The sequence below is a fragment of the Canis lupus genome, chromosome 28 (genome assembly GCF_048164855.1).
Source record: "Canis lupus baileyi chromosome 28, mCanLup2.hap1, whole genome shotgun sequence".
Lineage (NCBI taxonomy): Eukaryota > Metazoa > Chordata > Mammalia > Carnivora > Canidae > Canis > Canis lupus.
This window is the reverse complement of record NC_132865.1, coordinates 20,261,754-20,282,684: the sequence shown is the minus strand read 5'-3', so window position 1 is coordinate 20,282,684 and position 20,931 is coordinate 20,261,754. Positions and strand designations below refer to the sequence as shown.

At 39.5% G+C, this 20,931-nt stretch overlaps 1 protein-coding gene and 1 long non-coding RNA gene across 6 annotated transcripts in view; one reads left to right on the top strand and one right to left on the bottom strand.

Annotated features, from left to right (window-relative positions):
• Positions 1–5,150, bottom strand: part of LOC140620270 (uncharacterized) — a 70,795-nt gene extending 65,645 nt beyond the window's left edge. Inside the window, exons 1-3 of one of the 3 annotated variants that reach the window (XR_012020049.1) lie at positions 4,979–5,150; positions 1,875–2,066; positions 1,647–1,768 (exon numbers count right to left, since the gene is read on the bottom strand). This is a non-coding gene — a long non-coding RNA (uncharacterized lncRNA). Of the gene's footprint in view, positions 1–1,625; positions 1,769–1,874; positions 2,067–4,978 lie in introns of those variants that run through there. The other 2 variants (XR_012020050.1, XR_012020048.1) reach the window with 2 other exon arrangements.
• Positions 5,151–5,240: 90 nt separating this feature from the next.
• Positions 5,241–20,931, top strand: part of TERF1 (telomeric repeat binding factor 1) — a 37,086-nt gene continuing 21,395 nt past the window's right edge. Inside the window, exons 1-5 of one of the 3 annotated variants that reach the window (XM_072804263.1) lie at positions 5,241–5,598; positions 11,517–11,612; positions 15,623–15,744; positions 17,167–17,253; positions 20,655–20,804. In XM_072804263.1, the coding sequence (XP_072660364.1) occupies positions 5,292–5,598; positions 11,517–11,612; positions 15,623–15,744; positions 17,167–17,253; positions 20,655–20,804 (762 nt within the window). In that variant the 5' untranslated portion in view covers positions 5,241–5,291. The remainder of the gene's footprint in view (positions 5,599–11,516; positions 11,613–15,622; positions 15,745–17,166; positions 17,254–20,654; positions 20,805–20,931) is intronic. The other 2 variants (XM_072804265.1, XM_072804264.1) reach the window with 2 other exon arrangements.

Genomic DNA, 20,931 nt, shown 5'->3' with positions numbered 1-20,931 from the left:
TTTAATTGTGATTCCAGGACCCTGGGATTAAGCCCCTGCATTGGGCTCCTTTGTTGGGGTGGGGGGGTCTGCCTCTGCCTCTCATCCCAACCACCTACTCATGCTTTCTCTCCCTCTTTCTCTCTCTCAAATAAGTAAATAAAATCTTAAAAAAAAAAAAAAAAAGAATTTCACCTCCTTACTTTTTAAAATGTGGCTCCTAGAAAATTAAAAATTACATATGTAGCTCATGCACTGTTTTAATAAATATAGGCTGTCCATAGAATTTATTTCTTAGTGTTGTGGTCAAGAGATTTCCCTTTATTTTTCTATCCAGGGGTAAGACACATCACCAGGATATGCTGTTTTATCCAGAGTTGTTTTTTTTCCGGGAGAAATAGGTAGAAACAGGATTCTTCCTTTGGTCCTCAGCTGTTTGCAGTCCTATTCTTTTGGTCCTACATAATGTTATTGCATTCATTTTTGACAGATGCATTTTATTAAAAATATTAGCTAATCAATGATTTGTTAAAGGCATGCACCAGAAGGTTTTTCTTTCTTTCTTTCTTTCTTTCTTTTTTTTTTAATAAAGCAATGATATGCAATGATCATGGGGAATCATACTGGACTCCGGCATCCAACCTGCTGTATTTCCTGGAAGGGCAAGCCAGCAGCTCTCTGATGCCTGTATTCTGTGTCACATCCCACGCTTATCCTGAAATGCATGTAATACCTCCTAAAACATCTCAAGGGGTTACCAAGATCTTCTAAATATTTTTAAAGCTCTAAAGAATTAGAATTATTTGAAATAATATGTTCCTTCCTGAAACCTGCTTCATTCTGGCTCTGAACATTCCTTTAGTCATTGGTATTAATTTATCGATTCTGAAAAAGGAAGAAGTCTTCATAAGAGTGTGCTTCTTTAGACTAGGAAGATAAAAGTATTATAGTGTGTGTGTGTGTGTGTACACATACATATATATATATATACACTCACATATATTTACCTATAGTGTCCACTACCTCAAAGTTAAGTGGAAATCTGGCACTTCTCTAGTATCATTTTATTTGTGTGTTCAGTAGCTGTCAATCCCATTTCTGTATTGGAATCAACAGGGGAAGTTTTGAAAAATACAAATGCTTGCACTTTGCTCCTAGAAATTCTAATTTAGTGAATCTGAAGTCTACCTCAGTCAACTGAGAAAATGTGAGGCACAAATGAAGTTGAGAACTATTTGTGAGGACAGCAAAACTAGTATTTTAGGTTCCCTAACACTTACTTTTAAAAAACAAATTAGTTTGCACCCACCTCTCTCTTCTGTCCTCTCTGCCTGCAAGGTTTATCAGGACATAACCCCATTGTAAATCAAGGAAGATCTGTGTGTAATTTGGATAATCAAAAGACACTTATAAGTGCGAAATAAAACAGTTTATATTACTCATAATGAGACCATTAGCTTACAGTAGTCACAAATTTTCAATATGGTAAACACAATTTAAGAAACTTATGAGTTTTGAAGTGTTCCTTTAGAAAACAGTACAAGGCAAAAACAGTCTTGGGAATTGCAACAGCACAGGAAATACCATCTAGACTTCACGGGAATCTATATTAGTTAGCTTGGGCTGCCATATAAAATATCACCGACTTGGTGACTTAAACAACATACATTTATTTTCTCACAGTTCTGGAGGCTGGAAAGTCAAGATGAAGGTATTGGCTGATTTGGTTCCTGGTGAGGACTCTCTTCCTGGCTTGCAGATGGCCACCTTCTCACTGTGTCTTCCATGGCTGGGGAGAGAAAGAGGAGAGAGAACTCTCTGGCATCTCTTCTTACAAGGCTGCTAATCCTACAGGATCAGGTTCTCACTTTATGACTGTATTTTACCTTACTTACCTCCTTAAAAGCCCAATCTCCAAGTACAGTAACATTGAGGGTTAGAGTTTCAACACATGACTTTGAGGGTATGGGGGTGGGTAATACAATTCAGTCCATAGAAGAATCTTTCCACAGTATCTTTGTCCAGCGATCAGCCAGCCATTACCCCAATGATTCTAGTGAAAAATCAGTACTTCTTGTGGAAAAGCTCTAATGGATAGAAAGCACATGTGATATGAAGTCAAAGTTGTATCCCCAAAACTTCAGTCTTTGGTTCATGAAATACTCTTAGGAACATCACAAAAACTCAAATCAAATCTCTCCTCTCATGATGCTCCTGTAACTAAAGGTAAGTGCAGCTGTTATGGAGCTCAATCCACAAACTAAAGTTTGTAAGAAATATAATCTCCTAATTTTACCCAAGGGAGGACTTTAAAATCACCACATTCAAGATTTTCTCCTGACTCACCCATTCCTTAAACTCAAACTACTAGGGTCCATCTTCTTTAAAGCAGGCATGAAGGAAATGATATCTTATAAACTTTTTTTTTTTTTTTAAGATTTTATTCGTTTATTCATGAGAGACACACAGAGAGAGGGGGAGATATAGGCAGAGGGAGAGGCAGGCTTCCTGCAGGGAGCCCAAAGCGGGGCTCCATCCCAGGACTCTGGGATCATGCCCTAAGCCAAAGGCAGATGGTCAACCACTGAGCCACCCAGGCAAAACAAACAAACAAAAAAAACAAAAAAAATACAAAACCTCTCCCTACCTCAGAATTTTTGTTAATTACATAAAATTTCATGTTTTGATTTATCAAAAAATGCCAAAATGCCATGTTTTGATTTATCTATCATACCATTAAATTAGAATATATACAGCTAAAGTGTGATCAAGACTTTATATTTTACAAGTATTATGGTAGCTATTTTACAGTTATCACAGCTGAGTTTTCTGATCATAGCAGTGTCAAACTATTATTTCAGAAGAATCAATCTACCATCCACGTTGATGAGTAGGTTTAAGAAATTAATACATTTTTTTTTCTTTTATGAGACTTCCTCCTCCAGGCCTATTTTCTGGCCCACAACCCAATAAAACTCTGTTGACTTCCCACTGGAATAAAAGTTTAAAATAATTTTGACGCACCCTATTAAGTCAGTCCTTCCTAAATATTCTTCAGTGAAATACCAGTAGAAGAGGACAGAAAGTGCAGTATGTAGCTGGAAGTAGCCCCTAAACTAAAATTTTGTTGCTGATTAAGATTAAATCCTAATGAAAATTTTCCACTTCATATCTTTATACATCATTCCTTTATTTTTTTTAGAGATATTTATTTATTTATTCATGAGAGACACAAAGAGAGGCAGAGACATAGCAGAGGGAGAAACAGACTCCATGCGGGAGCCTGATGTGGGACTCGATTCCTGAATTTGATCACTCCTGAGCCAAAGGCAGCCGCTCAATGGTTGAGCCACCCAGGGGTCCCACATCATTCCTTTAAATATTAAAAAAGGTTTCACTTCCATGAATCTTTCAGTGAATTGATGCCATAGGAAAATACGTTTGTTTACTTTGTGGCTTTGAATAAATTGGTGATATACATAAAAATAAGCCTTAACTCCTGCTGGGAAGAAGCGGAAGCTTGGAGGAAAGGAAGAAAAAGCAGGCCCCATGTAAAAGCATTGAATAACAAAAAATTTCAGTGTTGAAAACCTGAGGTTTGCTTGATAATGCTCATAACGTACCTTAGCCCTTATTCCCTTAGACCCCTTTACCTGTAGTACTTGCAACAGGACTTCCTTTCCATGGGGCCTCTAGAGCCTGAAGGTGCAATCCCTTCTGATTCATTACTCTCTTTCGCAATAGCAAATATCCTGCTTTTCCAGCTAATATTGATTGAGCACTTATTATGTACTTGGTTTACTTTTGAACTCTTCACATTTGTTAAGGCTTTAAATCCTCTCAACAAATCTATGGTGATGGCATTATTATTATGCCCACTATACGTAAGAGAAATCTGAGCTATAACTCATCCAAGGTCACCCAACTAGTGCATAACTGGTAGGGGACATTCTCACCTAGGCATTCTTAATGGTTACAACATAGTGCTTTAAATGACTCCACATCTAAACTATGGCCTTAAGGCAATAACAAATGTGTAGAACACATAAAGCCTTGATAATGTTGGTTGTGTCATAAAGAAAAGGGGTTTAAGGAGATCCCTGGGTGGCTCAGCGGTTTAGTGCCTGCCTTTGGCTGGGGCGTGGTCCTGGAGTCCTGGGATCGAGTCCCACATGGGGCTCCTGCATGGAGCCTGCTTCTCCCTCTGCCTCTCCCTCTCTCTCTCTGACAATCATGAATAAATAAATAAAATATAAAAAAAAAGAAAAAGGGTTTAAGAGTAGACTCTTTATTCATATTGAATATTGGAAGTGCATAAATCATGTTCAAAAGTAAATATCACCCACGTAGAGAAACAGAATATAACGAGAGATCCCCATTCCCTCTTATGCTCTAAGTTTCAAGCTTCATAATAAAATTTTCACTTATTATTTACTGAACCCCCATAATCTGGTTTAAACCCTAATTATGGGGCACCCTAATTAGGCTCAGTGGTGAACGTCTGCCTTTGGCTCCGGTCCCGATCCCGGGTCCTGGGATCCAGTCCCGCATGCGGCTCCCCGCAGGGCCTGCTTCTCCCTCTGCCTCTGTCTCTGCCTCTCTCATGAATAAATAAAATCCTTAAAAAAAAAAAAAAAACCTGATTAAATCCATTTCCCTAGTAATATACTCTTTCCCCAGACAGTGATCCTCAAAATGTGGTCCCCAGACAAGCAGCCTAGCATCAACTGGGAACTTGTTAGACTTGCAAACTCGAGAATCTCAATGCAGTCCCACGGAACAGAAACTCTGGGAACGGAGCCCAAGCGATTACGTTTTCACAAGCCCCCGAGGTCACTGTGATGCACGAAGGTCGCAGGGGCAGGGACGTAAGTCCGCTGGAAGGGTTTGGGTTGGGGAATCCTAGCGTCTAAAGCGTTATCCCTGAAAAACGGGGACAGGTTCTAATAACCTAAGTGGTGTTTTTTTGTTTTGTTTTGTTTTCTTTTAAATAACATACCTTTTTGAAGTATACCACGGATAAAACGCTTTTCTATTTGAACTAACCGTGTTGCCATTCCCGTCCCCCCGCGTTTTACAGGAGCGCGAGGCGGCCCCTCCCTCCCCGGGGTAGCGGCCGCCCGTTTACCAACAAGAACCCGCCCCAGCGTGGCGGGGAATTCAACATCCAGGGGCGGGAGCAAGGCTCGGCCAATCAGAAGCAAGGCTCGAGTCGCACGCCCATCCGAGCAGCGTGATTGGTGGTTCCTCACCGGCGGAAGAGACCTTCGCGGGCACCGTGCGGAGGGGCCGGGCCCGCGCGAGCGACCAACATGGCGGAAAGCGCTCCCTCGGCGGCTCCGAGCCCGCGGGGCTGTGCGGACGGGGAGGACGCGGCGCCCCCAGAAGAGGCGACGGCAGAAACGCCGAGAGATGACCAGGAGCAGTTTGAGTGCCAGGAGCTGCTCGAATACCAGGTGCAGGTGGGGGACCCTGAGGAAGAAGAGGACGCGGGCGCGGTGGCCGAGGCCGAGGCGGTAGCTGCCGGCTGGATGCTCGACTTCCTCTGCCTGTCGCTCTGCCGGGCCTTCCGCGACGGCCGCTCCGAGGACTTCCACCGGGCCCGCGACAGCGCCGAGGGTGAGTGCTGGGCGCGCCGGGCTTGCGGCGCTGCGGCCCCGGCGGGGGCGGGGGCGGGGGCGGGGGCCGACCCGCGGGACCGAGGCTCCGAGGCTCCGGGTTAAATGAACGTTGTTGGTTCCAATCGCGCATCCGCCTGATTTCAGCCTCTCAGGTTTTCTCATTCTAATTTTTTTCTCTTCAGTAAAAAGAGTAAGACTCCCGTTTGGAATTGATAACAGGATTTGGTGAGTGAAAATGTGTGAAATCGGGCAGCCCGGGTGGCTCAGCGGTTCAGCGCCGCCTTCGGTCCAGGGCGTGATCCTGGAGACCGGGGGTCGAGTCCCACGTCGGGCTCCCTGCATGGAGCCTGCTTCTCCCTCGGCCTGTGCCTCTGCCTCCCTCTCTGTCTCTTTCTCTCTTTTATTTATGAACAAATAAAATCTTAAAAAAAAAATGTGAAATTGCCGCATCTTTTTTCTTTTCTGGCGCTTGTATTTTTTTTTTTTCAACTCAGGTATTTCTGGGATGGCATGCATGCATGCATGTTTTTTTTTTTTTAAGATTTTATTCATTTATTCATGAGAGACACATATAGAGAGGCAGAGACACAGGCTGAGGGAGAGTCAGGCGCCATGCGGGGAGCCCGACGTGGGACTCTATCCCGGGACTCCAGGATCACGCCCTGGGCTGAAGGCAGGCACCAAACCGATGGGCCTCCAAGGGACCCAAGAATCGGGGTTTTCTATTAATTTGTGACGTTTTTAGATCTCCTTTGGCATGCCTGCACAGTCTCAGCTGCGGGATAAAAGTAACTTGTCAGTGACATTTCCTACCTAAGACACCACAGTCTGTAACTGAGACAAAGATACAGACCCCTTAGAGAAAGAGGGACTTGGCCTGGCTTTTTCAATGATGACAGAAAAATGCTCTATTTAATATAAAATTAAATACTTCAGAAAACTATATTGACACATTTCATCTTCATAGTAAGCCCATTCCTTAGGTAAGTGATCTTAGTTTACAGAGTGGGCTAATCTAGCGGCCTCAAGTATTGGTAGATGAAAAGGATTGTGACCACGTCTGTGCCTTATCTTCCAGCTCAAGAACCGGCCCTCCACCTGTATCAGATACCACAGATGCCGTGGTTAATTAATATTTATGAAAACGTTAAATCCCGATATGAGTTCATTATGTAGATTACCTCATCTTCCTTTGGGGGATGGAGAGGGGACATTTGGCTGGCTCTTTGGCTCCAGTCACAAAATTCCTCACCAACAGGTTAAGACTGTATTTCTGGGGGAGGTTGAAAGGACAGTTAGATTTGGTGTTAAGCCCCAGATTGGGGACTCAGCCTGAAAGACCATTTTGGGCCAGTGGTTTTAACAGTCGTTGCATATGTATTTCTATACATATCTAGGCACAGGTTAGTATATGCTCATATATTTCTTTGTTCTGTTAGATGAAAGGGCACAGAAGCAATGGAACCCTACGTAGCAACCTAGCACTCCAGTCTTGGTCTCTAATACCATTCCTTAATAAAGGGAACAATAGCTCTTTGGAAAAATGGCTTGATTCTTGGACAGGAAATATGCAAGATGAACCTGGAGCATCTTGTGCCAGAAAGTAAGGGAGTACTTAAAAACCAAACCCCCAAACAGAAAAACTCACAATGGTGGCAACACAAAGGGACACAGAAGCAACTGCAGAGCTTGCAATGGCCAGAGCAACTCAAGCAAGAAAATAGTTTGGATTAGAGTCCAAAGGTAAAATAATTATGAGTCCATACATATTGATGTAAATAAAGATGGAAAAAATAAATGGCAGGAAAAAACAATCTCATGCAGAAGAATCCCCGGTAATTTATGTAGCTGCTATATCCTCAAGGAGGTGAAGTATAACACCCCACTCCTTCACCTCAAGGAGGTGAGGTATAACACTCCACTCCTTCACAAGGAGGTGAAGTATAACACCCCACTCCTTAAGTGTACTGTGCATGGTGACTATTCTGAAGACTACAGTATGGAATTGGAGGGAGGAAAACTTTACATTCAAGAAATTTAGCAAGCACTACTTCATGCCTATGTAATCAAGGTCAACAAGAACAGTGACATTTGGTAGTATCTATACTGATATGATGTGTTGAAATGGAACTCTGATATTCTCAAAACCCATTAACCCCAGTCAAATTGTAAGGAAAACAGCAGACAAATCCCAATACAAACTGCCAAGGTCATCAAAACCAAAGAAAGTCAGAAACTTTCATAGCCAAGAGACACCTAAAGAAACATGATAAGTAAATGTAATGTGTCCTGGGTGGGATTTGCAAGCAGAAAAAGGAAGTTAAGTAAAAACTAAGGAAAACTAAGAACTTTAAACATTATTAATGTTGGCTCATTAATGTAATATATACCATACTAATAGGGGGAACTGGGTGGAGGGTATATAGGACTAATATCTTCATAGTAATTCTGTTAATTTACAGAATTACCTTTCTGAAAAATAAAGACTCCTTTTGAGGTTCTAGATCAAGCCCCAAAGAATAATCTAGGTTACCTCTATTATTTTAAGGTTAAGGGCACAGAAACCCAGAGAAGAGTAAACTGTTTTTTTATTTTTTAAAGATTTTATTTATTTATTCATGAGAGAGAGGCAGAGACACAGGCAGAGGGAGAAGCAGGCTCCATGCAGGGAGCCCAAAATGGGATGATCCCGGGTCTCCAGGATCGCACCCTGGGCTGAAGGCAGCACTAAACTGCTGAGCCACCCGGGCTGCCCTAGCTCTTTCATTCTGACTCAGAATTGTTCTCACGCATCTCCCTTACCTCAGATAATGCCTTTTCTAGACTGTATTCCTAACCTCTCTTTCTCCATGGGAAGCAGTGTAAAGCTAGTGATTAAGAGTGTGGGCCCCAGAATAAATGGTCTGAGTATGATTCCTGGCTCTGCTACTTTCTAGCTGTAAGGCCTGAAGCACGTTACTAACTTCTTGGTACCTCGATTTCCTCATCTGTAAAATGGTGATGTAGTATCTATCTCACAGAGCTGTTTCTCAGGTATAGAGCAAAGTTTCTCAGCCTCAGCACTACTGACATTTGAACCATGTAATTCTTCTGTGAATGCATGGTGGGGGCAGGGGTTGTGTAGGCATGAAGGTGGAGGTTCTCCTGTACATTGTAGAATGTTTGGCAGCATCCCTGACCTCAATTACTAAATGCTAGGGGCACACCCCTTCTACTCATGATGATCAGAATTGTCTTCAGCACTGCCATATGTCCCTAGGGGACAAATTCATCCCTAGTTGAAAACCACTGGTGTAAAGTGCTTAGAATAGTGCCTTGTATTATCAGTGCTTAAATACAGTTGCTATTAAAGCTAGTCATTTGATGTCCCTAATGTGTTTTTTGTCATCAGTGTTTTGTTACAGGTGAGGAAAAAGCAGGGCAGTGCTATGTAGGGTATTTGTAGTTATTGCATAGTGGACTAAATTGAACATAGAGTGAAGTGAAGATGGAGGCCTGACTTTCTTCTCTAGGATGGCGCAGGTCCTTTTGTTTTGCTTCTATACCATACTTAACCTTGGTGGCATTAAAATTTTAAATAATAACTGACATAAATTTTGAGTTATGTCTTCTCAAACTAAAACCTTCCTGAGGGGCAGGGGCTGGCTGTCTTATTAGTCCCTGACATTGGGTAGCAGTAGATGTTTAGTAAGTATTGAATGAATTGTTTAAATTTTATATAACTTTTCTATTCTCTCTGAATCCTGTTTAAATTGTGGCTATATTTCGTCTGAATAATCTCTAGAATAACATAAGATTATGCTAGTTTAGAATTGAGGAAATACATACAAAAAATATTTATTTCCTTGGTAGCTGCAGGATGACTGCTTTTGGTTTTGCTAGTTGATTTAATGTTTGTAATACATACCAACCAAGCCCTGGGTGAAGTATAACAGATACCTTCAGGTCTTTAAACATGATTTCCTCAGAGAAGCTTTCCAACTTCTCCAGCTAGCTACTAAAACACGCTCTAAAGGTTTGTTACATGCATCACAGCATTCTGTAGTTTTTCAGTTTTCTCCATGTTTTTTTTACTGTTTAATCATTTGTCTTTTGTTAACTACATAGTAATAATAAACACACTGAGGCCTACGATTATGGCTTATGCACCATTATACTCATAATATCTGGGCGGGCATTCAAATATTTGGGAAATTAATATTAATAAATTTGTTTTTATACATCTGCAGTTTTTCTTCTTTGAAGTTAGGGTTGTGGAGAAACAGGTTCTGACTGAGAAGTAAACTTTTTTTGCTGAAATTGTATCCTGAAAGTTTTAAATCAGTAGCAGAAGGGGAAGATATAGGTAGTTGGTAAACTGGGGCCTAAGGTTGCCATCCCTTTTCCATGTCTGGCTCCATGACTTCCTGTCCCAAATCAAGTTACAATAGGAAAGGGAACCATTCTCTTTTATTTTGCTTGGTAATGATCTAGACAGGAGACAGAGAAGGGGATGACCACAAGTCCCAAGAATGAGGAGCATGAGCCCATTCATTGTACTGTCTACATCTGAGGTACTGTCCCTAACACCTTTATCAAAGCATAAAAGACCTCTACAGGGACTTGATTTGCTTCCAGGATTTTTCCAGAGCTTTTCTGTCCAACTGTCACAAATGAACAAAACCATGCTCTCAGTAGCCTCTTCAAATTTCCAGAACAAGTGTTGTTACATTAGAGCTGAGCAGCAGCTTTTGAACATTCCTCTTAGATGAACTGCACATGATTTTCTCCACATACTCTGAGGAACTCCACCTGAGGTGGTTTTAGCCTGGGAATTAGAACATGGAGCACCTTTTTCAGCCAACACAAACTCTTCCACCAGCCAGCATGGCAGATCTGACATGCCCACTGACAGCTGCTACCAGAGCCTCTGCTTGGCAGAGCAACCAGCAGAGATGGCTGCCCTGAGGGAGGCCTTGCCTCCCTGGGCCCATAGGGTGCTCAGCGTCACACCTGTCAGGGACAGCAGGACCAGCTTGACTGGCCTCATACCTCCAACTGGTGCTTACACTGCAGCCCTCCAGGAGCTTCCAGGTCAGGCCTGTGGTATGCTGGAGTTGCCTGTTGGGGCAGAGGCTTTATTTCAGTGTGCCCACATTGAGAAAAGCCAACGTGTTTGTCAGATTGGGCTGTGAGCCCACTTGATCCTCAGAGCTCACAGGAAAGGCACGGGGCCTAGTATCTAGCCCCCCCCCCACCCCCAACACCACCGGGCCATCCCTGTTGCGGCCATCTTGCCCCAATAAATATATTTTTAAGATCTTTGTCAACTTAACAGACTCACTTAACTGGAACCTTGACCAAAATATAAAATATTCCTATAGTATTAGAGGTTTTAAGACATAAGCTTCCAGCTAATGATTTGACACGTTTTATAGTTTGAATCTATACTAACAAATCGCCCCTTTTGTTAGTATAGAGTGCTACCTGTGGAAGTACTATTAAATGTTATCTGCATATGAAAATCTGTTTTTATTTTGCAAGACGTGTTCATTGCTATTTTTCTCATTTAAAAAAAAATTGCCCGTAAATAAAAGCATACAGCTCTCAGTTTGTGACAGTTTTTTCTTGTTTTGTAACCTATTAACCAACCACACAGAGGCACTGCTGGGTCAAGTTTGGCTTTTTAAAAAAAAATGTTTTGGGATCCCTGGGTGGTGCAGTGGTTGGGTGCCGGCCTTTGGCCCAGGGCGCGATCCTGGAGACCCAGGATCGAATCCCACATCGGGCTTCCGGTGCATGGAGCCTGCTTCTCCCTCTGCCTGTGTCTCTGCCTCTCTCTCTCTCTCTCTCTCTCTCTCTCTCTATCATAAATAAATAAAGAAAAAAAATATTTTAAAAAAATGTTTTAATAAAATTCATGTTTTTCTTCTTCAGCTATTATTCACGGACTGTCCAGTCTAACAGCTTATCAACTGAGAACTATATACATATGTCAATTTTTGACAAGAATCGCTGCAGGAAAATCCCTCGGTAAATATGTTTTTATCTTACTTTGGAAATATTTCAATCTATGTCTAAAGGTAAAATGATGAGAAGAAACAGATGGGAGTTATTACTTGTTTTTGAGAGTTGGCACAATGTATTTGGCATGTACATCTACAGAAGCATATCTAAAGCAAAGTAAAAGAAATATAGTTCTAATCCTTTTGGAGCACTGGTTGTCAAATTTAGTTTTTTTCAGGATTATTAGAGAACTCGTTCAAAACACACACACACAAACACAGAATTCCCCATCATGAATTCCTGATGTAATAGGTTGGATGAGAAGGGCCCTGGAATTTATATTTCTAGTAACTTCCCCAGTGATTCTAACACTGTTACTGAGGAGCCACACTTCATGAACAGTCTTGGAGAGTTTCAAATTTGACTATGGTAACTTGGTGGTGACTCTTTTACTATCATATATATATTTTTTTACTAGCAACTATGATAATTGACACCTCTTATTTGAACTGGATTTCAGCCCTTCTTTAGATAGGCAAATATGATTTGTAGGTATAATATCCCTCCTTTATCGCCACAGGTTGTTTTAGATTGTAACAGGCAAGACTGCTTCAGTTTATTTATTTATTTAGCAGGTTTTATTTATTTATGACAGACACAGAGAGAGAGAGGCAGAGACACAGGCAGAGGGAGAAGCAGGCTCCATGCAGGTAGCCCGACGTGGGACTCGATCCCAGGCCTCCAGGATCACACCCCAGGCTGCAGGTGGCGCTAAACCACTGCGCCACCAGGGCTGCCCAAGACTGCTTCAGTTTATTAGAAATGGCTGATACTTACAACATGGTCATTTTTTTTTAAGATTTTATTTATTTATTCATGAGAGAGAGACAGACAGACAGACATAGGCAGAGGGAGAAGCAGGCTCCACGCAGGGAGCCCGACATGGGACTCGATCCCAGGTCTCTAGGATTAGGCCTTGGGCTGAAGATGATGGTAAACCGCTGAGCCACCTGGGCTGCCCCACAACATGGTCATTTCAAGGACCTTTTGTCGCAAATAATTACATATTTATGTTGGCTTTTACAATTTATGAAATGCTTTCCCAACAGTACCAGGTGGTAGGTGGTACTTAACATGAGCTGCTTACTTATAATCCTGTTGTGTTACATAAAATCCCAATATGTTAGTACCACTCTCATGGCCCTCACTATCTAGTTCTGGCTTACATAGTATGCTCCATTTTAGTAGTGAAGCTAGGCCTGTAAGTGAATAGGATTAGAAGCAGAGTAAATGTTAGGGAGACAGAATTATAGGTAGTCTGGGCCTGTAGCTAAAGAAGAAAACCGTCTTAATGTAGACATAATTGTAGAATTCTTGACCATGTAGACAATAAGCTAGTGTGGTTGTTAACAGTTGTTTTGTAAATTAAATATGACAACATATTCTGAAATGCCAACTTTGTTTCATATATTAGCAATTGTTCAGTGAATCTTACTTTTTTCCCCTACAACCTGTCCCCGAACCTGTCCCCCAACCTGTCCTTTCTTTTTTTTTAAAAATTTATGATAGTCACACAGAGAAAGAGAGAGAGAGAGAGGCAGAGACACAGGCAAAGGGAGAAGCAGGCTCCATGCACCGGGAGCCCGACGTGGGATTTGATCCCCGGTCTCCAGGATTCCGCCCTGGGCCAAAGGCAGGCACCAAACCGCTGTGCCACCCAGGGATCCCTCAACCTGTCCTTTCTTTCTGTAAAGAAATGCAAATTTTTGTGTGTGACCCCATTGATCTTGAAATTCACCAGGATCCCCTTTTAGGTATATCTTAGACATAATAGACCCATGTCAATTATCAAGAATCAATATAGCTCAGCATAATGGACTCAAGTGAGGCAGCTAAATTTTATTTTAATTTGCATGTTGGATTTTCAGTTATGCGTAACTCTTGCTTTTTTTTTTTTTAATAAAGTGGTTGCTCAATAGCAGCACTGCCTAGTAGAAATATGTGAGCTATATATATAATTTAAAAGAAATAGGTAGAATTAATTTTAGCAGTATCTTACTTACCCAATATTTCTAAACTATATATCAACATAAAATCAGTATAAAACGTGTTAATGAAAAAAAAAACGTGTTAATGAGATATTTTACCCCTTTTTTTGCAGAGTCTTTGAAATCTCAGATATATTTTATACTTTTTTTTTTTTTTAAGATTTTCTTTATTTGCCAGAGAGAGAGGAGTACAAGCAGGGGGAGTGGCAGGCAAAGGGAGAAGCAGACTCTGCTGAGCAAGGAGCCTGATGTAGGACTCGATCTGAGGACTGTGGGAGACTTCCTTCCTTTCCACTTCAGCTTTCTGCAGTGCTCCAGAATTCAGCAAGAGTCCTGAGGCAAAAACCAACCATGTGTTTTCAGTTCTCCTAATTTCTAGTCCAGCAAGCTAGCCCCAAGGAAACCACTAAAAGCCTTTGTTTACCTTACCCCAGTAAAATCTCCCTGCCTGGAATACACTGAATTCTCATCCTTATAAGCAAACAAAGCCAGGGAAGAAAAGCTACAAATCATCCACTCACCTCACCCCTGGAAATGTAGTTCATCTAGTTCTCTTGCTTCCACCACTATCCCATGTCTTTAGCAATATGATTTTGCAACTTACCCTACTTTGTTCTACATGTAATGAGAGTGTTGGCCTACTGCAGTGTCCTACATTCTACCTGAAAGTGAAAGTCTACTAAAAACATTCTAAAGGTCTAACATAGACACATTGGTTTTCTATATCTCACATTTATAAGAGGGCAACAGATTAATGAGATGGGTTAGATAATGTCCAAAAAGAATAGGAAATGCAAATATTTAAATGAGGTTTTAAAAGAAAAACCAATGTGAAATGAAGAAGGATTAGGCAATCTGCCTTTGCATTTTCATATTTCATGCTTTCCAGCATGTACTCTAGACTTACCAGGCATCCTGTTATTCCTGAAACACAGGAATAACTTGTTTCTGAGACACAGTTGTGGTTTTTAAGGGTTCTGGTGTCCACTTCTGCTACTTGCTAGCTATGTGACCTAAGACTCAGGTCCTACTTTATAAGACAAGGTTGATAATGTTATATATTATATACTCTTTTAAAGAAATCGTGTGGATAATGGAGCTACTGCACCTTAGGCACTTAGTTTAGTGCCTAACATACCTTAATATGTGTTGACTATGAGTGTGAATATCTTTTGTCCTCCTCTACTTTATGTTCTGTTGCTGCCTTCCTGAAATGTTCTCCTTCCCCTCCTTATCCTCTTCACTTAGTTATCTCCTATTTATCCTAAATGTCCCAATTTGGATGGTTTCTCTTTCATAAAGGATTCTTTTTTTTTTTTTTTTTTTTTCATAAAGGATTCTTTCCGGTATCCTTTCATAGAGCTAATCTTCTATTTCTCAGATACACTAGATCCTCCTAGAGAGTTTTTGGAAAATACAAATACATGGGGCTCTACCTTGTACTAATTAAATCAATCTCTAAAGGACGGGTCTAGGCATCTGTATTTTTCTAAAAGCTCCTCAGATGATTTCGAGGCATAGGTAGGATTGAGAACACCGGCATAATAAATTTGGTAAAGTACCAATCACATTGATTTGTCTTTTTTCATAGCTGGCATATGAATTTCATAAGGGCAGGAACTGTCTTTTTCTTCCTGGTCGTATCCTAAATATCTGACACAGGGCCTGAAATATAGAGAGACTTTGTATATGAATTAATATATTTTTATGTTTAAAATATTGGAGAAACAATTAGGAGAAGACAATAGGAAATAAAGTAGAAATTGTTGAAGCTACTAACATTGAAATTGCTTGCTCCTTCTAATTTTTCAAAGAAGGAAAAGGAAATTAACTTGAAAAATCACTTGGCTGACCTGTTGGATACAGTAATAGTGCCTGGTACATAGTATATACTCAGTAAATATTTAAAGAAATTAATTCATAAAAAACTGACAAAGTAAGGTTTTACTTAGCTTCCTAAGTTACTTATCTTTGTTCTGGTTTTAAAAGATGCACAATTTGAAACTGATGAACAAATTACACCCTTGGAATCAGCCCTGATGATTTGGGCTTCAATGGAAACAGAACATGACAAGCTTCATGAAGAAATACAGAATTTAATTAAAATTCAGGTATGTATGTGTACTGCATTATTATTATTTTGCTAGAAAATAAACATATTACATCTAAAGAAACTAAGGGCCACTTAATAGAAGTTGGGCGGTAAATTCAAAGTAAAACTTAATATAATCATTCTCTTTAGTAAATTGACCTTTGGTTTATAGTCTTGATGCATGCTCTAATAACTAGGACTTAATGTTTGCTACTTAAGTATGTATTGCCCCCACGTAAGAAAATATACTGCATTGACTTAAAGATCACAAAGCAACTTTCAAAAACCAGTGCTTTGTGCTCTCCCAATTTCTATTCAAGATTACAAATATGAAAAAAATAAGTATTCAGTAAGAAATCAGTGGATTTTTGTAAATAAGATAATGTAAAATTTTAATCTTGTAGAGGAAATTTAAGGAGTAACCTATTAAAGAGTGAGAAGCTTAAAAAGTCATCCAAAGATAAAATAGCAGGGAAAGTATATTTTGCTAATGGGCAGAGCAAATACTAAGGATTGTTCTAGTTAAATAAATTTGTCTTCATTTTTAGAAAATTATTTTATCGTTGGGTAGAAGAGAAAATCCAGGTGATGTCCCACCTTCCCAAAAATTAATTATTGTTAGTATGGTGACTGTCCAGTAGAATTAAACTGGAGGAGAATGGGCAGAAATATGACTGCTACTTTTAAGAATTTCAGCCTGGGACAGAGAGTTTTGTTATGTCTGTTTTGGGGGTTTCTAGAGAAGGAGACCATCATTAATATACTAAGATAAAGTTGAGTAGGTTACTGTAAATACATAGCAAACATGTAATACATTACTATTTGTCAGGTAGTATTCTAAGCACTTTTCATGTAGAACTTCAATTCTTATAGCAGCCCTACAAGTAGGTGCTTATATCTCCACCATTTGACATACAAAAAACAGGCACAGGAGGTTAAATAGCTTGTCAAAGTTTACAGACCTACCCAGATGGTAATGATTGGTCCCTATTTTACCACAGTATCAGGCCAGTTTATCAAATGATCATTCAGAATCATCTGGCTTCCTAGGTTTCTATTAGAGATTTTTCAGGGATCCTAACTAGCTAATTTTAAATATCCTCCTGTCATGAACACCATCAACCTCCTCCCTCATTTTCCTTTTGCTAAAATTAATATTTAGGTGGGTCTTAAATGTACATAATGTAGCTCCTAATTTGTTTATTAATGTCTGCTTTTAATTGGCCTAAATTCAAAAGATCTAGAAAGCTGGGCATTTACTAGCAAATAAAATATGCAAGGGGCCAATGAAAAATGTTTACATCTTTTTCAAACCACAGTTTTCATCTTTGAAAAGATAGTGAAGTAGTTTAGACGTAACAAGACTTACTTCAATATTAAACAGCAACTTTACATTTTTAAAAAATAATCTAAGATGTGTATTTGTCATCCTGTCTTTTAGGCTATAGCTGTTTGTATGGAAAATGGCAATTTTAAAGAAGCAGAAGAAGTCTTTGAAAGAATATTTGATGACCCGAATTCTTATGAGGTAGTTGTTTAAATTAGAATTTTTAGAACTGCGTCTATGGAAGTAAATGAAAGAATACTAGAGGAAGAAAAGGATGCTTTATCTTTTAAACAGTATAGAGCAGTGCTGTCCAATAGAAATATAATTGCAAGTCATATGTGTTTTAGTAGCCATAGTAAGTCAAAAAACCTAGTGAAATGGATTTTAATATTTCATTTAGCCCAAAATACATCCAAAAACATTACTTTTAATGTTTAAGCAACATAAAAAAGTATTAGTGGAATATTTTACACTTTGTTTTTTGTACTGAGTCTTTGAAATCTGGTGTGTATTTATACTTCTATCTAAATTCAGGTCTCGCATTTCAAGGGGTCAGTAACTACTTATGGCTAATGGCTACTATATTGGGCAGCACAAGTAGAGAAAAAAAAGCATTTTTTAAAAGATTTTGTTTATATATTTATTTGAGATGGAGGGAGAAAGAGAGAGTGCCAGCATGTGCATGAGCAGGGGAGAGGGGCAGAAGCAGACTTCTCAGTGAGCAGGGAGTCTGATGGACCCTGGGATCATGGCCTTAGCTGAAGGCAGCTGCTTACCCTATTGAACTACCCAAGTACCCCCAGAAAAAAAGCATTATAATTAGCTTATTTCTAGAGGTTTCTTATGTGATCATTAGTAATTTTTGTGTATATGTGTAATGTTAAGGTCAATTGAACTTAGTTTTTAAATATTAAAAACAAAGCATTGTTGGAATAAAACTTAAAGAAATGATAGTTTTATACATTTTTTTTAAAAGATTTTATTTATTTATTTATTCATGAGAGACACAGAGAGAAAAAAAGAGAAAGGGGGGCAGAGACACAGGCAGAAGGAGAAGCAGGCTCCATGCAGGGAGCCTGACGTGGGACTCAGTCCCGGGTCTCCAGGATCAGGCCCCGGCCGAAGGCAGGCACCAAACCGCTGAGCCACCCAGGGATCCCCAGTTTTATACATTTTTTAGTGAACTTTTTATTGAACAGCAGCATACCTTTAGTAGCATACGTGTAATATAGTGTATAAAGAGATGTGTTTTCACAAAAGAAACATGCTTTTGTGATGACCCCCTAGATCAAGAAAAAGAACATTGCCAGCACCCTCCGGTCACTATCCCTCCCACCTTCCTAAGGATAACCACTATCCTGACTTACAACATCCAAGTTTAGTTTTACTTGTTTCCGAAGTTTATGTAATGCAATCATATAGCAAGTTTATGTAAGATTGATCCATGGAGTTGCTTGTAACAATAGTTCATTTATTCTCAATGTTCCATTGTTGGAATATGCAACTTCTCCATTCTGCTGTTGAGCAACATTTATTTCCGGGTTTTGGCTATTAACATTCTTTTACATATTCTTTGTAGAATACATATGTGTTTCTATTGGTTATATACTTAGGAATAGAATTGATGGGTTATCAGATATGTACATACTCGGTTTTAGTAGATATTGCCAAACAGTGTTCCAAAGTGGTTCTGTCCATTCCTTCAGTAGTGTGGAAGAGTTGTACTTGCTTCACAGACCTTCTCTGTAGTTTTCCTTTTAGTGATTCTGGCAAATATGTGGTAGTATCACATTGGGTTTTAGTTTCTCTTTCTTTGACTAGTGAAATTGAGCACCTTTTTCTGTGCTTGTAGAGAGTTGGGGGCTGGTCACCTTAATCTGTTGAGGGACTATGCTGAGTCAAGAGTTGGTTGAAGTTTTATTAAGGCTCGGTCTGTCTCTAATTTGCCCCTGTTCCTAGGGTATAACCCTCCAGAGATTTCAGCTGAGAGCCTGATCTGTTTATTGGGTTCCTTGCCTCTACTTTTTTGCCTTAGCACTGTTAGGCTACTGCAAACCCCACTCTGTACCTCACAGAAGAGGAAACCTTACAGCCAGTAAGCATAAGAGGAAATGTTTAACCTCACTAGTGTGAGTAATCCGGGCAATCCCATGTGATATATTGAAATAGTATTTCTATACCTCAGACTGACAATGATTAAAATATCTTAGAATACTAACAGTTGGCTCAAAGAGTGGGGAAATGTTAAGGCTGCCATACCTTCTTAGTGCTATAAATTAGTACTTAAACTTTGGAGAGCATTTTAGCAAAATCTGTAAGTATGTATTCCAGCAATTCTACTTCTAGATAAATACCCTGAAGTAATTGTTTTTATTCTTGCTGCCCATTTTAAAAGCCATGAACGGGTTTTTTGGTTTGTTTTTTCAAGATTGATTTACTTATTTTAGAGCCCAAATGAGGGGAAAGACAGAGGGAGAGAATCTTAAGCAGACTCCCACTGAGCGTAGAGCCCAACTCAGGGCTTGATCGCAGAACCCTGAGATCATGACCTAAGCCAAAATCAGGAGTTAGCCATTCAACCAACTGAGCCATCCAGGCTTCCCTAAAAGCCATGAAGTTTTATTTATAAAAAACAAAAAGGGCAGCCTGGGTGGCTCAGCAGTTTAGTGCCACCTTCGGTCCAGGGCATGATCCTGAGGACCCAGGATTGAGTCCCACGTCAGGCTCCCTGCATGGAGCCTGCTTCTCCCTCTGCCTGTGTCTCTGCCTGTGTCTCTCTCTGTCTCTCATGAATAAATAAATAAATGAAATCTTAAAAAAAAAAAAAAAAAAAAAAAAAAAGACAGTTTGCCCTGTTAAGACAATTGATCTGAATAGAGCCTAAGTAGATTTTTTTTAAGGATCTGTAGCTTTTATTGTATAACCAGCCTTGAAAGAACAAGTCCAAGAGAAACTTGTACTGTCCACAAGAAGACCTGTAGAAAAATGTTCAACAGTATTGCAGTAATAGAAAATAGCTTTTAAAATCTTTCAAAAGGCTGGAAGAATGGATGAATAAGTGGTATTTTTGATCAGTGGAATATTGTTTTATAGTGAAAGTAATTAGTTCTATAAAAATCAAATCAACATGGATAAATGTCACAGAGTGAGCAAACATAGGAAGTTTCAGAAAAATATGCATATGCTAAATAGTACCATATATTTAAAGGTACATTCATACTTAGTGCAAGTTACAGGAATGTATGGATATGATAAATTCTAAATTCAAGATAATGGCCACCTTGAGGAGAGGAGAAGCTGGAGGTGCAATCATTATGGTAGTAAACAATGTCTTCAGTTGTACAGATGAGATTTTCTTAAACTTGGCAGTGGACATTCAGGTTCATCATTTTTTAATCCTTTTGTATGTGTGTGAAATGCAAAGTAGGTTTTTTTTTAAAGTAAGAAAAAATATATTGGTGAGCCGTTTAAAATAGGAGAATTTATTTTAAAAAAATCTCCTGTGTCTCTGAGTTTATAATGTGATTTTTTTAATTAAATAAGACAAAATTTCTATCTTATTTGTGATTTATGTGTTAATACATTTTTCCTGTTGTCTTTAGCCTTTAAAAAGGAAATTGCTTGTGATAATCTCTCAGAAAGACACATTTCACTCCATTTTTCAACACTTCACCTACAACCACATGATGGAGAAAATTAAGAGTTATGTGGATTATGTGATAAACGAAAAATCATCAGCCTTTCTTATGAAGGTATGCATGTTTCAGACTCTAACAGTAGAGTAAGGAGAAATTGTTATTATAAAGGGGAATACTTGAAATAGAAATCCTTAAAAGTAATCAGAATTTTATTTAGTGATTTTGTAGAAGAATGGCAAAA